The following is a 16,492-nucleotide window of genomic DNA, read 5'->3' on the forward strand; positions in this document are numbered from 1 at the left end:
TCAGTTTGCAAATTTAGAAACTACTTGCACTTCTGTAATGTATTAATTTGACGTGTTCGAACGCCAGTTCTGAGAAAGATATGCCATGGCATCGGACGTGGAGGACGCGTGTTCGTGAGAGTTTACTTTTTTGATTTCGTTTGCTATTGATGGGTGGTATGATGGGAGGTAGGTGAAACACTCTAAGCCCTCCAATTCATTTTTTTTAAACCTCCTTTTCTGGCAATTTCTTGCAACAAAAGTACTCTATATGAGGAGGGATCGTGATGCAGTTCGGCGTGTACAACACGACATTGTTTCAATCCTCCAGCCTTGTTTGTAAACACCCATACTCGTTCCTCATTAAATATTCCTTGCTCTATCATTAGTCTCACTGCTACTGATTCATTTGTGATTTTCAACTATTTCTACACATCTGAGGTTGAAAATGGGATTCTCTTCAATCTCATCCTTCCCTCCAGGTCTTCAAGACAGCTGCTGTTCACCACCATATCAGATCATCCACTATTCAAAACCATTATCTTCTCTAACCACATCACCCCCGCCCCCCCCTCCTCTGGCCCCAAGCCCACCTCCTTCCACATTTCCATTTTAGTTTGCTTCGGTAACCATCTTGTCCACCACATGCATCCTCCCCACACCCATTATTTGTCCAAATCTCCCTCTACTTTATCTTTCAACCTTACTGTTGGTGTTTCCCCCCTCTCTTTCTGATGTTCCTTTTGTTCTGTTGCATCCCAACTTCCATGAGTCTTGACTTTGTATACCAAAAAACCCCTTGGTGGTACCCAGTATTACAAATCATGTTCCTTTACCTTATGATCTGGAGCACGACATGTTGTGATCAATAAAATTTCTTTCAAAAATGTCAAAATTATAAAGTACATTTCCAAGACTGTGCCACAGCACATTGCCCACCGAAACAGGGTTGAGAAGGGTACTCCCACCCGGAGGGCAGGCGTATTCGCCAGCAATAATAATAATAAACTCAGCGGAATGTCAGTTGAGGTTTGGCCGAAAGCAAACTTTACCTGAGGAATGGCTCGAGAACATGACCTCCAGCAGTACAGCATCACAGCATAGTCCTGACCCTCCTCCAGCATCTCATTCTGGGAAGAGAAGGGGTTAGGGTTAGGTGAGTCACAAAAGTGGCAGAAAACAATTTCACAACATTCGTTTTCACAAGGGTTCATGTTTAAGAGCACCGATAAGCTTACACTTTGAAGGGGTATAAGCTTACAGGTGCATACAACAGTCCAATGTTGTATCAACAAACAGTTCAACCTTTACAAAACCCACAAACGCATCTCCATACTTATGCTCAACCCAAAACGTTTTGCATGTCCAGTGACATCCTCTCTCGCGACCCTGTTTAAAAAGGCATTGTAATCCACAGCGATGACTTAATCATGTCCAATGTAACATTGATAATAAGCACTATTGGTTTCTTGATCAATACTTGTACTGAATTACAAATGAGATTTTCTTTATTTGTCCGGCCTTGGATGTTCATAGCCATTCATTCCAGAACCATCATACCAAAATATGCAATTTGAGGTCTGTCTGTGGCTGATGCATTCGGTTGTTACTTATCCAATTTTGACCAGATTTCAATAGGTACTAAAAGGTCATAAAACAAAGGTTGTAGCTACTTGGTTTACCCCCGACCCACCCCGGAGGTTCCCAAGGCAGGGGTGGATGCAAATTCTGCACACAACTGAGTCATGTGTCTGGCCGCTCCCAGAGCTGGTGGGAGAGGGCATCACGAGTGACGCTTCAGAACCCTTAAAATGTATCACGAATAAGAGGCCTTCACCTTATTTTCACTTGCTTAGCCTATATTGCTTTTGACTCGACTGCAAAAAACATCCCGAGGAATTGCCACGTTTTATTGCCTTTTCCCGCCATGTTTTTAAACATCGATATTAAAGTGTATAGATAGCAGCTTGAGCATCGTTGCACGCTATGGTGGCGTTTTTCCAAGGACGCTTACAATAACAAAAGTAACTACAAAGAGCAATCAGATTGCAGACCCTCACCAGGACTTGTTTTGTTTTTGAGTTTGTGTGGTTTTCTGTGGTGTGTAGACGATGCGTTGATGATGTACGGTCGGATTATGTTCATACAACGGACAAACAGACCTTTTCAGTTTTATTGTATAGATTCACGTTCCAATTGTACGCACTTTTAATCGACGTACACACATTCTAATAGTACTGTGTTGTCGAAAAACAATGTTCCTAATAGGACGTACTTTATAGACGGACTTGCATTCTCATTGTACATGCTTTATGGAGGTACTTGGTTGGAAAAAGGATAACGTGTAACAATGGCTACCACCAGGTACCTCTTATGGCCTATGTTAGTACATTGCGTGTGGAAAGACAAAAAAAACAACAAAAAAAAATGGACCCAAATGCAATACCCTCAAGTGAGGGTAATAAGAACAGATGGCATTTGTGGCTTGTGGAGAAAATAAATAAATAAATACAAAGCTTGCGCTCCTTAATACACACACTTGACGACTTCTTCTTCTTCATCATTCGTATGCAGCACAATTGGCTGAGGGGTGGGGCTGTGCCGCTGCTGCAATGGCCTCTTCTGGTTATGGTAGGAATTTGCAATTTATTGAGGGTGTTGGAGATGTCTTTTGCAAAGAGGAGGCAAGCTAACATTGGATCTTTAATTAACATTCAGCAATAAATGCTGGCAGATGGAATGCCCAGTGTAACGTCCATTACGCGCATGTACACACAGGTTGATGAATCACCCTGCCTGTGAAACACTGGGATGACGGCTTATAACTGGGTCAGGATTGGAACCCAGGTTAGACCGTCTCGAGATGAGTGTACGTACCTTTAGGCCATCCTGTCAGCCCACTTGACCACTCACCAATTCCAAACACTTGTACAAAAATCATAAACATCACTACCAACTCCAATCGTGGCATAGAACACCTTCACTGGCAGTCACAACTACCACAGACAACATTCCACCAGAGAAACAAGAAGTTCACATGCTCAAAGATCATTATACAAACAAGTCACACAGGAACCAGTCAGGAGGAGAGAAGTACTACAAGACTCAAACTCAGCTACACCATCATGCCATTCACTGGCACACAAACAAAAACAAACAAAAAAAATAGGTGCAATACCCCTGGTATAATAATGAGACTGAGGAGGGAGTCAACGTGGGATAGCATCAGCAAAATGTGCCAATGAATCAATGTTATAGCAAATACCTATGTTGGGGGACAACTCACACCCCGTAAATCCCCTTCGACCCAAATTTTTTTAAATAGCGTGAAAAAAAAACTTTGGTACATCATGGGTGATGAAGGTTGTGGTCAAGTTACATCCAAATTGTGTGTGTCGTTTCAAAGAAAGCAAATGCATATTTTGGGGGGCAACCCCCTCTGACACCCCACTTAGACCCAGATTTTCTTTAATGTCGTGAACAATCTTTGGTACATCACGGGCGAAGAAGGTTGTAGTCAAGTTTCATCAGAATTGCACGTGTAGTTTCTGAGAAGAAAGCAAATACATATTTTTGGGGGAAACCCCCGTCGGGCCCGATTTTTTTTTTTAATGCCATGAACAAACTTTGATACATACAGGGTGATGAAGGTTGTGGTAAAGTTTCATCGAAATCATATGTGTAGTTTAATGGAAGAAGTTGCAAGTATTTGTGGATGGATAGATCGATGGTGCGCCATCCCATAAGCTTCCCAGAACTACGTTCCAGATGAGCAAAAAATCAAAACAACAAAAACTAGAATGGCACTCAGTGGAGAGCATACCTTCACCAAGCTGATTAGTTTCCGTTTTCTATCCCACTGATTGGCCAGGCCTGGATCCAGACCTGAACCAAAATCAAATCCGCTTGTTGTCACCGAACCAACTCTTCCACAACTTTTTGAGATATCATGCTAGATAAATGCCTGGTGTTGGCTTCATGGCTGGAGTGGTGGGCTTGGGATCCTAGGATCTTGAGTTCAAATCCCCCTCTGCAGTTGAATTAATACTGTTGTAGAGCTGGGTCTCGGCGGCGAGCATGACCACTAGGGGGAGCAGTAGAGTCGGCTCCACCGAACACCCGGAATTTAGGTCGTACCTTTCAGATAAATCCGAAAGGTCACAGGTCCCTTATCGGACTGAAGATCGCCATCAGGTCGACCACGTGGCATAGAGTCAATTGCCAATTTCAATATACCTAAATACCCACGTCGTCCAAACTGCCGGGGAAATTCACTCTCGGCAGGATCTGCGCGATCCGGACCGTTACCGAGCCGGATCCGAGTCGTACCCCGAGTGGAGAGTACCACAATCCTGCCGGGCCGAGTGCACGATTACGGCAACAATGACCTTCCTAATCCCCAATACGCACTGTGGTAAACCAATGGAAGAAAGGACAAGGACGAGCTGGTACATTCAACAAAAAGGGCAATTTATTTACAACAATAATTGGGGAACGAGGGGAGCACGTAAGGGCAGAGTTATCTGAATATAGCAAGGCAAATAATGTACAAGGAACACAGGCACTTAACAGTTTCTACTTATCAGATGGGGCCCACGGACACACACACACACACACACACACACACACACACACACACACACACACACACACACACACACACACACACACACACACACACACACACACCCAGAAGTGGATCCCGTCGGGTCTTTATTGAAGGCCTCCAGCTCAAGGAAAGGTGAGCTGAAGACCAGAGCTAGCTTGGACCTGTAGGCCTCGTGCGGTCTTCGACGCTCTGGCTCAGCGGGACTTGAACCCGCAACAATGATGCCACTCCAAGCACCAAGGACGGAGGGTGAAGAACGGACGCCAACCAGCACGAGGGCGGACAAGGCAGCGAGCGCCAGCTGGCAAGGCGAGGCGATCCGAGACGATCCGGCAGGCAAACCCTAACTTTAACTCCTGAGGAGACCCCCAGTCGGATCGCGCCGATCAATTACTTACTCCCCGTCCGGGGGGGGGGGGACTCCCTCTAGTAACCCGCCCCCCTCCCTTACAGGACGGTTTTGGCACGCGAACCACTCGTTGCCCCTGTGATGGGCCAAAAGGGGCGCCAAGTCCGCTGATTGGACAGGGGGGGAGGAGGGCGTGGCAGGCGTCACCCCTCAAACAGGAAGATGAGTAATATTGTCCTGCGTTGGCTCCCATTGGCCGAACGACGGCAAACTCGCTGGCATCTCTCTGATTGGTCGAGGGGGACGCCAAGTCCTTCATTGAACTCCGCCCACCGCGAGCGTTATGGCATCAGGATGGAGCGAGGCGAAGGTGTTGTTGTAGTTGAAAATGTAAAAGAAAACCCTGACTATCAAAATAACTCCACAGCGCACGAACATTTAATCACCCATTAAACAAAGGGACGGGACCCTTACGAAAAACACAAACTTACCGATATAACTGATCTTTGGGACCTGAATGTTGAGTGCTCATGGTTTCCAAATTCGAAACAATACCAGTAATCCATGAGCCAGACCCCGAAATTTGACGGATTGGTATCACCTGGGCGGGCAAATTCCCATGGTGTTTTTTTAATAGCCCTATGTCTGTAGTTAATAAATTGATGTGATAGACCTTTGTAAGGAGCAGATTATTGGTGGTTATCACTCGTTGAACATGATGAGGTGAGGACAAATTCTTGTCAAATTCTTAGGGGTCAGAGAAACAAAATCTATCATAACTTTACAACCAACAAACATAGCCTCACGAACTACAACTCAAAATGTCAACATTATACCCCTCTGCAAATTGATATGCGACTTGAAACAATTGGTTCAACAACTTGGTCACAGAAGGTCAAAAGTCATGAAATTTTGCTGATACTAAAAATCTCACCTATTGCCACCAATGGAACAACTACTTCATAGATTAGGGACCTATTTCGTCCTAACTGCCCAGAATGTGAATGGTAGAAACCCTGTGAGACAATAAAGCGGTTATTGTTCCTTTATTTTGCAAAATGTGCATTCCACAGCAAACGACAAAAGTCATATTTACAAAACTAACAGAAAATTGTTGTTTTAGCGTAATAGCGTGGTATGAAATCTATTCCCATAGGATTTTCGTGCTAAAATTGATTATTTTGCTTTATCGGGTTCATTTCGGGTCTTACGATCGCAAAATGATGGAGGTCAAATTTTCCAACCCCTCGACCCCACTCGGGGGGGGGGGGGGCATTTTTGTTCCAGCACACCCCCGAACTTAATCCGTGCTTTTCTCCGCTAATAATTACCCAATTTTTATGATTTCAGGGTCGTTTTGGGGGCTCTAGATGACGCTGAGTCTTCTTATGACATTTGCGAAGCAACCGGAAGTAGCTATCACCGACTTCCGGTTCGATCAACATTGCAGTCAAGGTAATTATATCATGGTAGAAATAAAGCTTGTCATATTTGTGTCCATTCTCACAGGTTTTCGGGCATGGGAAAACGTTTGGTGGTCTTTTTTTTTACTATCAGACTGTTCTGTCACAAGATATGGGCACTTTAAGGACAACCGGTACTGATAAAATGCTAAAGAATTTAACCATCTCTTGAAAATATTTACATCATATTCATTTCCATATATTCAGCTGTATTTAAAAAATTATACATTGCATCCTATTTCTAAATGCAAAAGCAATTAGTTAGTCCAAACAAGCTTTACATGATACTTTTTATTACAGCTGTTTCCATAATTACAACTATTAATTTTACACCACAATAGCGTATGGGCCGTGGATTCTCATGCAAGAGCGTCCCGACATTACTGACTACCAGACGATTGTGCATTTATTTGCAGGCTAATTAAATAATAAGTCTTGGCGATAATTACGTCTGAATCAGCAACAATCATCTCCTGAATCAGAATTAATGTCCACAGAGTCTTCATGTTCGGAGTCGTCAGGGTTTTGATTTCTACAGTTCTGTAGCTTGCACAGTGGCATACACCTCAAGACATGGCAAATACAAATGCAGCTCTCTGGTCTACACTCTCGTCGGCACTGGCAGGCGATCATTTCCATCACACCATCTGGTGCTGGCATTCCCTTCATCTAATCTATGTTTAGAAACCCATCATCTCCTTTTGTCCAGCCATGCCCTGCTGGATCAGGTATATCAGGATTCCTCTTTAAGCTCCATCTCCATACCCCAGCCTGATAGCTGGCACGTCTTGCATGTTTCAACAGACTGTCCTCCCATGGAGGAAGAAGGCTGGACTCAACTTCACCTCGTTTGGCGAGAAACATTTCATATCTCAGCTCATTCACATCTTGTGTTTGATGAAGGTGCATAGAGAAGACATGTGAAATGCTGCAGAACAGTGAACAGTTCATCTGAAACGTCCCATGTCGCTCCCAGACTGGCGAAAGTTTCCTGAAACTCGCTGCTCGACCTTAGCCTATCCAACGGTGCCGTCTTGCCACGTCCAACGAAGGCACTTACGGTGTCACACCCTGTGAAGGCATGCAGTCCGATTAATACATCTGAAATGTCAGTGCCAAGAGAGTCTCTGAGATTTTTAATATCCATGAACTGCGTTCTGGTTTTGGTGCCTCGCTTCTGGTACAGATGACTGGGGATGTCCTTTGCAAATGACAGACATAGCACAAAGACATCTGTGTCTTCAGAGAAAATGAATACACTTGAGTATCCATTATCTGATGCATGTTTCGCATGCAATAGGACCCGCATGTCTGCTTCTTCTTGTGAGGAAGAAAGCTCGTGGACTTTGTAACAACCATCACTGGTTATCTTCCAACACTTCTCACCACATCTTACATGCAGTTGTTTGTTGCCTACCATCGCTCTATTGCTGGATGATTTCCATTCTTCGACAAGGAACTTCATCAGACTTGTTTTGTTATCGGCTTCAGAAAGGAAGTTCTGCCACTGTTTTATCTTGTGGCTGGCTATGATTGTCCTAAATTTGACACCCGTTCCTGAAACCCTGTTGCTCCTCTCGGCATCCTTGAGTGATGTCTCAAGATACACATCGAATACCACGTCGACCCTCTGGCTCTGACCACCTTCGTTTAATACAAGCTTAAGAGCGGACTTTGCAAGTTCAGCAAAGGTTTGGTTGCTTCCATCAATGACGCAGGCGGAGAGATTGGGAAGAACCTCGGCTGGTGGCACGTTCTTTCCAATGTGGTTCAAGAGTCTAGCTATATCTGTCTTTCGCAGCAATCCGTCTTCAGTTGCCAAAGCCCATGGCAAGGGTCCGAGTGGGTGAGCAAACACATCATGCATGTCAAGCTCACGACTTTGTGTGATGACTATCATGCGGGCAAACAAGTTTCGATTGGCCTTTATGATGACATCTTTACCCTTGAACCTCACTTTGTTGGTACAGATGTTCGCAAATGTCTTGAGTCCCTGTTTCTTTAGTGCATCAATTACTCGCTCAACTGCATCAATTTCTCAATACTTCAAGCCCTTGCAAGTCGGCTTCCTTGGATGATGAGAAATCTGAACGTCTTCATTGACTGCAATGTTGATCGAATCGGAAGTCAGTGATAGCTATTTCCGGTCACTTCGCAAATGTCATAAGAAGACTCAGCGTCATCTAGAGCCCCCAAAACGACCCTAAAATCATAAAAATCGGTTAATTATTAGTGGAGAAAAGCACAGATTAAGTTCGGAGGGTTCCGGAACAAAAATGCCCCCCCCCTCGGGTGGGGTCGAGGGGTTGGAAAATTTGACCTGCATCATTTTGCAATTGTAAGACCCGAAATGAAGCCAATAAAGCAAAAAAAATCAATTTTAGCACAAAAATCCTTCGGGAATCTATTTCATACCACGCTATTACGCTAAAACAACAATTTTCTGTTAGTTTTGTAAATATGACTTTCGTCGTTTGCTGTGGAATGCACATTTTGCAAAATAAAGGAACAATAACCGCTTTATTGTCTCACAGGGTTTCTACCATTCACATTCTGGGCAGTTAAGACAAAATAGGTCCCTAATTTATGAAGTAGTAGTTCCATTGGTGGCAATAGGTGAGATTTTTAGCATCAGCAAAATTTCATGACCTTTTGACCTTCTGTGACCTCGTTATTGAACCAATTGTTTCAAGTCGCATATCAATTTGCAGAGGGGTATAATATCAGAGATGCCAACTTTTGGAAATCAGAATTAGGGAGGATTTGCAACCGACACCAAATAATGTGCGCGAAGCGCACATCTCGAGCGCAGAGCGCTCGACCCTTGCGGCGGGGTCCAGGGCCCGCCTTAGGGCCCTGGAAGCTCTGGGGTTCTAGACGCTCTCTAGTGCCCTCTGAGCCTATTTTGGAGCATTTAACATGTTAAGAATTCCCACTTTTTGAACAAAAAAAGGGGAAAATTGTGCACTTTTTAATGTTACATGTATGTTAATATTAGTAAGTTAGGGGACAATCAAAGATTAACAAAAAGCACAAAAGAAGCAATATTTTTCTTACCTTACTGGCTGGTACTACTGCTGCTTGCTTTTTCCATGGCAGCTTTGCTGAGTGACAGCTGTGTGGCTCTTTTAGCCCTTCTGATTATGTCTTTGCTGTATTCTCTCTGGTAGCAAGGGGTGCTATGAGCTAGTTTTTCAATTAAGAGAGCTTCCAGGGTTTTGACACTCAAATTGGGACGAAATTCAGTATGATTCTTCCGTACAAGACTGAGTGCCCGCTCACATGATGCGTTCGAATGAGGAATGACCAAGATTCCCTTCATCACTTTGCTCAAATTAGGATACTTCTTGGCACCAGTGCAGGGATCTGTGAGCTGTGAAATCCGATGCCACTGCTCATCCACTCTCACTGTCTCAGTAGCAATTGTAGCTATGGAGGCGTCTGCCTGGTAGTGAGCGAATTCACTCTCAAGACTGTCTATGTCACTATCACCGCTACTGAACAGACAGGGGAATTTCTTGATGAAAAACTCCACACAGTCAAACCCCACTTCTTGGTGTAGCTTAACATCCAGCACCTGAGCATGCTTAGCTAATTCATCATCTAGCGGCCAGGTTTTGAAGATGTAATTGCAGGCTTTCACATAATATGAGCGAACTGCACTGAAGAAACCTTGGATGTCTGACTCACTCAGAGTGAAGGTGGATTTCTTGAGACTCCTTTGTTCCCTTATATACAGTTTGGCATCGTTCCCAATCATGAGGTCCTCATCATTCTTCTGATGATTTCTGTCAGAGAAGGGTACATTTACCAGAGCAACCGATGACACCGATGGTTTCAAAAACCGTACGAAGATATCTTTCAGAAGACCATTCAATTCTCCGTGCAGGAGATGAATACAGGGTTCGTCTCTTTGGAGCAGAAGATTCCCCTTCTCAAAAAGCTTGTTAGCATATCGAAGGAAGAAACAATAGAGTTTTGTTTGTGGAGACAAGAACATCCTGTTGACACGTTTTTCTCTAGATTCCTGCACAGTGTTTGAGGAAGATGCGCTTTTAGTTGTAGAACTCGTAGTACACTTAGCCGCAGGGCGATCACACTTGCGTTTACTGCCAGCAGAAGAGGTCAGACTCATAGTACCAGATCCAATTTTACGTTTGAGGAGAGAGCTTGAGGTAGGTGCAGCCAAGGAAGAAGACCTCTGATTCGAAGGTTTTGCTGAGCTTCTATCAAGTGATTTGGCAAAAGCAGAACTTAACTTGGGTCCTTCTTTGCCTGTAGATGGGACTATCACAGTCTTTCTCGACTCTGAAGGGATCTGCTTTGTAGATGAACGTGATGAAGGGCCGGTGATGCTACCTGCTCTCAGCATTGGTTTTGGTGCTGTCCCTGCTGTCTTCTTCGCAGCAGATACTGCAGTGGTAGTGGTGAATGCTGCTCCACTAGTGCTTGATCCTGCAGTGCCAGTACTGGCAGTAGATACAGTGCCGTCCTTCTTGCTCGTTGTTAGAGTCTTGGCTACAGTTGGTTGCATTTGTCTTCGTACTTCTTCTTTGAAGAAGAGGCGAAGTGGCTCCCACTGTTCAATCAGCCTGTCTAGGCACTGACCAAGGGACAGCCACCTTGTTGCGACATGCTGCAGAATCTTGTGTGTCGGGGCATCACAGAGTTCTTGCAGTGCTTTCACTCCTTTGACGCGTTTACTACTTTTGTCCAAGTAGTAGTAAATATCGATGAGAAAGTCATCTAATTCAATGGGTAAGGCCTGAGCCGCCTTCTTGGCCGTATTGTGCATCATATGGCAAGGGCATCCCATGATGTAGCACTCTGGATTTTGTTTGTGGATATAAGCAGCGACTCCTTTGTGCTTGCCCACCATGACAGAGGCATTATCAGCACAAAAGGAAACACAATTTCCCCACAGAATTTTCCTGTCACTGAACTCATGATCAAGCAGTTTGAAAATGTTTTCTCCAGTGGAATCTTGTTTGCACGCAGGCAAACTTAGCAAACCTTGCTTCACAATCCCAGCACTGTTGTCATAGTACGAAATCAGGACAGGATATAGCTGGGCCTCACCACTGTCATTGCTACCGTCTGTAGCTAGGCTAAATGGAGCTAGTCTAGCAATATCGGCAATAGATGAAGCAGTAACATTTGACAACTCACCAATTATTGCTGAAGTTTTTGTTCTTGCACATCCATACTTTGAAGCAACTTTTGAATGTGGAAACATCTTTTGAAATAGAGGTCCAGCATGATCTGAGACTGATATGGGCAAGTTATGTTCCACAATAAATCCACTAAAGAGAAGTTCCGCTCGGGTAACATCCTCTTCCTCGCTTGTCCCTTGTTTGGTGAAATAATTCAGAAGTGTACCGGTACTCGTGCTCGAAGATCTCTCCTTTGCAATGTCTGTGTGCCGTTTGCTTCCAACGTGCTTCCGAATATCATCGCGACCTCCGTGCTCAACTGAAATATCAACGCTGCATACTGTACAATACGCATGATGAATTCCTCTTTCAGACTTTCGAATACACGGGTATTGGAGACTGTATTCGGTCTTGTACTTCTGAGACCATTTCTTGGTCTTCGTAAGCTTCTTTTCTGCCATTTCGTAATCAACATCGAGGGCTTGAAGCATCGGTAACTTCGAAGTCGATGTTCCACAGCTGCAGCGCGACTCGTAGAACTCTAGCGGCTGTTAAACACCGTACGGTGGTCGCGACCGCCGGGCTGGTACGGGCCCAGCTGCATGCAGTGAGCGTATCGCATGCATATACACTGTGCATACATACCGCATGCACTGTATTGCACACATACCGCATGCACTAAATCTCAGTGCATGATCGCATAAGCGAGATCCAGACCCAATGTTTCGCTGCTCCTCATTTGAATTTGCATTTTTTTACGTACAATTTGGTAGCAGCGAACGTTATGGAGTTACCACATGCTATACGTAGCAGACGATGCTTTTCATTCAATTCTCATACTAGTACATTCTGATTAGTGAACAGTGCAAAAATATCAAAATTTCGGGAGGATAAGGATAGTGATCGTAAGGGCGGGAGTTTTGGTGAATTTTCGGAAGCCTCCCGATGAAATCGGGAGGGTTGGCATCTGTGTAATATTGACATTTTGAGTTGTAGTTCGTGAGGCTATGTTTGTTGGTTGTAAAGTTATGATAGATTTTGTTTCTCTGACCCCTAAGAATTTGACAAGAATTTGTCCTTACCTCATCATGTTCAACGAGTGATAACCACCAATAAGCTGCTCCTTACAAAGGTCTGTCACATCAATTTATTAACTACAGACATAGGGCTATTAAAAAAACACCATGGGAATTTGCCTGCCCAGGTGATACCAATTTTGACTCTGGCTCATGGACTACAGGTGGGGTTGACTCTGCCTGTCATCCTTCCGAAGTCGGCAAAATGAGTGCCAGCTTCCTGGTATCCTGCGTTGGAGTGGCGTCCCATCCAGGATTGTACCCACCAGCACAGGAGACTGCTTAGGCAGCACCAACGCTCTGCACAAAGTATGGTCCCAATGGATGGAATAGACATCAGCAAAGATTTGGACTCCACCCCAAAACTCTTACACACAAATATGTACAACAACATGAAACGCTGACTTGACAACTACCACACATGCAGACAGTCATACATACATAACCTTTTAGGGCAAGTCATCAAGCACACAATACTTTCCTTATGGAGTCCATCAAGGCTCAGTCCTCTACCCTACACTCTTTAATCTTTTCATGTATGACATTCCACAATCACCCATGAACATACAAATATATCCTCATATGCAGACGACATCACCATTACCTCTACCCATAGCAACATGCTCAACTTCAACCCTTCCTCAGCACACTACAAACCTGGGTCACCATTTACAGATAAACATGCCATCTTTTAACATACCAGTACACCCACTCCCTATGGGAGTGACAGGAAGGGTTTCAGGGGTGGATCGTGAAAATGTTTAGGGGGCAGGGGGAGGTTCACTTCATGTTAAGGTGTTCTCATATTGTGAAATATACCAGCAAGCCTTATTCAAGTCAATGTAATCGTCAAAGAAAAACTGGTTCATCTATCTCGAGCTAGCAGTGTCCGACCATAAATTTACATTCTCCACAGGAAAATTTGGTAATATCGAGCAAGTTGACGAAAAAGCCTCAGGCCTATCACTAACTGATTCTTAAGAAAAGATGAAGATTTTGGAATCTTTGCGACGGATCTTTACACCAATGTAAACACACAAAATGTTTCCAAAACAAATCAATGAAAATATCAAACGGACAAGCACAAAATGTGGGGAAATGACCCCGAGCACCAAACCGAAACTCGCCATTACTGATCATCAGATCATTCATTATAATAATGGACGATGTAGCCACTGAAACGTTGAATTAACTCATGAAATAGTGCAGCATTGTAACTGCACTTTGCTGGAGGGTACGATCCCAAAAATGTTGCCTTCCTCTTTGGAGCCATAACTCAACACTGCATCGCAGAGATTAATACATAACCAGCATAGAAAAGTATCGTGGTTCGGATTAATTGCCGAGTGAAAGCAAAATACGTGCGATTACCGATTGTCCAGTGATATAAAGCACGACGATCATGTGACATAATTGTAAGGGCGAAGGGGAGGAGGGGGGTTCACGCGCACCCAGTGACCCCCTCCCCCCCCCCCACCCGGATCCGTCATTGGGTTATGTATCCTCTCTGGCGTATATAAGATAACAGTAGATCTACGCTCACATCCGTTAGTCTGCAGTGGAGACAATTAGTATGTGGTGGACACATGCCTCAGGGATGTCAGGATTCCTACAGATTTCTTTCAGTTTAGTGTTAAAGCCTAAGTCACATTTGCTCTATGGCTAGGATACGGCGGCCGTACCCCCCCTGAATTGACAAACGTGCGGCTGCCACAGAGTTTCTGAGGTGGCCTCAGGGTGGCCCTACGCAGTATGGCTATCTTTTACAGGCCGTAGGTGTCGCCGTGGAATTATAGCGCGGAGTTATAACTTTTTTTCATTTCTACGTTGGCCGTAGCAATTCGATAAGCCAAGCTGTGACGTAGATGTGTTCCACATCGACCGTACGTAGGGTGTACGGTCGGCTTGCGTTATTCTTGCGGCTGCCGTCGGCTCTTATCAATGAAAAATGAATTTTGCCAACCCCCCAAAAATTACGGCGGCATCACTATTTCCACGGTCGCCGTAGGGTAGTCCTAAGGCGTCACTGTGTTCAACGTATGGTGGCCTTGCGGTCTGTGTGATTACCTGCGGGCAACGCAGGGTCGACACACGGTTCCCCTACGCCCGCTGTGCGTCCTACGTACGGCCTCCGTGGCAGTCTGTGTCGACCGTGCGGTACCGCGAGAGATCGGAGTATAGGTGTTTGCCTATACTCCGAACTGGTATATTCAGTATATATATATATATATATATATATATATATATATATATATATATATATATATATATATATATATATATATATATATATATATATATATATATTATAGTTATAGTATATTTAGTTATATATACTGATATATTCCGAACTGTTATATTTTAATTTCGGTAAAAAAAGAACTGGTATATATGTATATCCACTCGTTACCGTCCGTCTGGCCGCACGTTCGCCTTAGGGCCCCCCTGTGGTCGCCTTGCAGGCACCTTGAGGCTACCTTGCGTCTGCCTTGCGTCTGCCTTGCGTCTGCCTTGAAAATTCTATGGCCGCCACAAGGATGCCCTAAGGTCACCGTGCGACATCAAATCAAAGACCGTACGGCACCCCCATGTTTTCGGTCTCCACAATTTCTAAATACGCCGTGCAGCTCCCTGAAAAATAAAAACATATGTGACTGCTACATTGTGTGACTGTAGAAATACTGCAGCCGCCCTATAATTGCTGGTGGCCGTAGATTTTGTAGACCCTTCGGCCACCGTGCCAAATGTGACTTGGACCTAAACAGCAGTTGCGACCATTTTAAAAGGTAATTATATGTGTTTGTGGTTCATAATATTTCTACTTCTGGTAGATTTGCTCCACAATAACGTAAGCAATTTATACAGGTCAACACGACATTTGTCCAAGAACGAAAAACCCCTTGAGGATAGGGGATATTATTAGTATTAATATTGTTTTGTAATAACATTAATGTTATGTTATTATTCGTGTTATTAGCCTGCGCTCATGAAACAAAAAGCGGGGTTAAGCAATCGGTCACGTACGTCTCTGCATTTTGTTATTCCCTTTTCTCTGCAACTGCTTGTCAGATTGACACCAAATTCTCACAATACATTGAAGCTTGGCTCTGTTCCATGGGGAATAAGTGTTTTTTTTTTTTTAGAACGTCACAAGTGCCTTCATTATGATGTCATAATTGCATAAGTGGAATGCTACATCAGATCAGTATGAACATTTTTGAGGGTCATCTAGGGATAAATTGGTCAACAGCAAAGAAAAAAACATGATGTCATCGGTTACGTGGTTCGGCAGCCATATTAAAAAATAATAAGAAGAATAATTCAAAAATATTCTTCTCCAAAACAATTGAACACATCGAAGCGAAACTTTACAGGTATTGATAGGTCACATTGTTTGACAGCCACATTGGATTGAAGGAAAATATTTTTTTAATTCTCTTGAACCGCTGCATTTATCGACGTAATTTCAAAATTATGATCGAGTCATGATGGGGAATGTATGTTTTAAATTTCAAACTGATTGTACGCATGGTACGACAGCCATAATTATTGAATCTGTGTAATTTCTGATTTATTTATTTTTTGAATAAGGCTCACTTGGCTGTACCTGGATGGGTTTGAGGGTAGAGGAGTTTTTGAATAAGGCAGCCGATACCAGAGTCCTATCGAGGTTCCTCCTGATGACTTCATCTCTGCGTTTGCTTCTTCGGGTTCCTTCCGATGACTCCAATGCAGTACCCATTTTATTTGAATTTTTTTTTTAATCCCGTTCTGAATTCAACTGAATCAAGAGGACGTAATGGGTCAAGTGTCCGATCAAAGTGGGGTTGCATCAAAGTGTGACGTCTTGGTACCTGGTCATC

General features: G+C 43.9%; 1 protein-coding gene across 5 annotated transcripts in view; it reads right to left on the reverse strand.

Moving 5' to 3' along the window:
• The window catches only part of LOC147016142 (cytoplasmic FMR1-interacting protein 2), a 123,954-nt gene that overhangs the window by 89,843 nt on the left and 17,619 nt on the right, over positions 1 to 16,492 (reverse strand). For all 5 annotated transcript variants that reach the window (XR_015050024.1, XM_085848886.1, XM_085848887.1 and 2 more), the window contains exon 4: positions 1,032 to 1,109. Coding sequence is in view for 4 of the 5 variants with exons in the window: in XM_085848886.1 (XP_085705012.1) it covers positions 1,032 to 1,109 (78 nt within the window). In the remaining variant the exon portion in view is untranslated. The remainder of the gene's footprint in view (positions 1 to 1,031; positions 1,110 to 16,492) is intronic.

This window comes from Eptatretus burgeri, chromosome 12 (assembly GCF_056783735.1).
Source record: "Eptatretus burgeri isolate ZD-2024b chromosome 12, Ebu_testis_v1, whole genome shotgun sequence".
In the NCBI taxonomy this organism is placed as follows: Eukaryota; Metazoa; Chordata; class Myxini; order Myxiniformes; family Myxinidae; genus Eptatretus; species Eptatretus burgeri.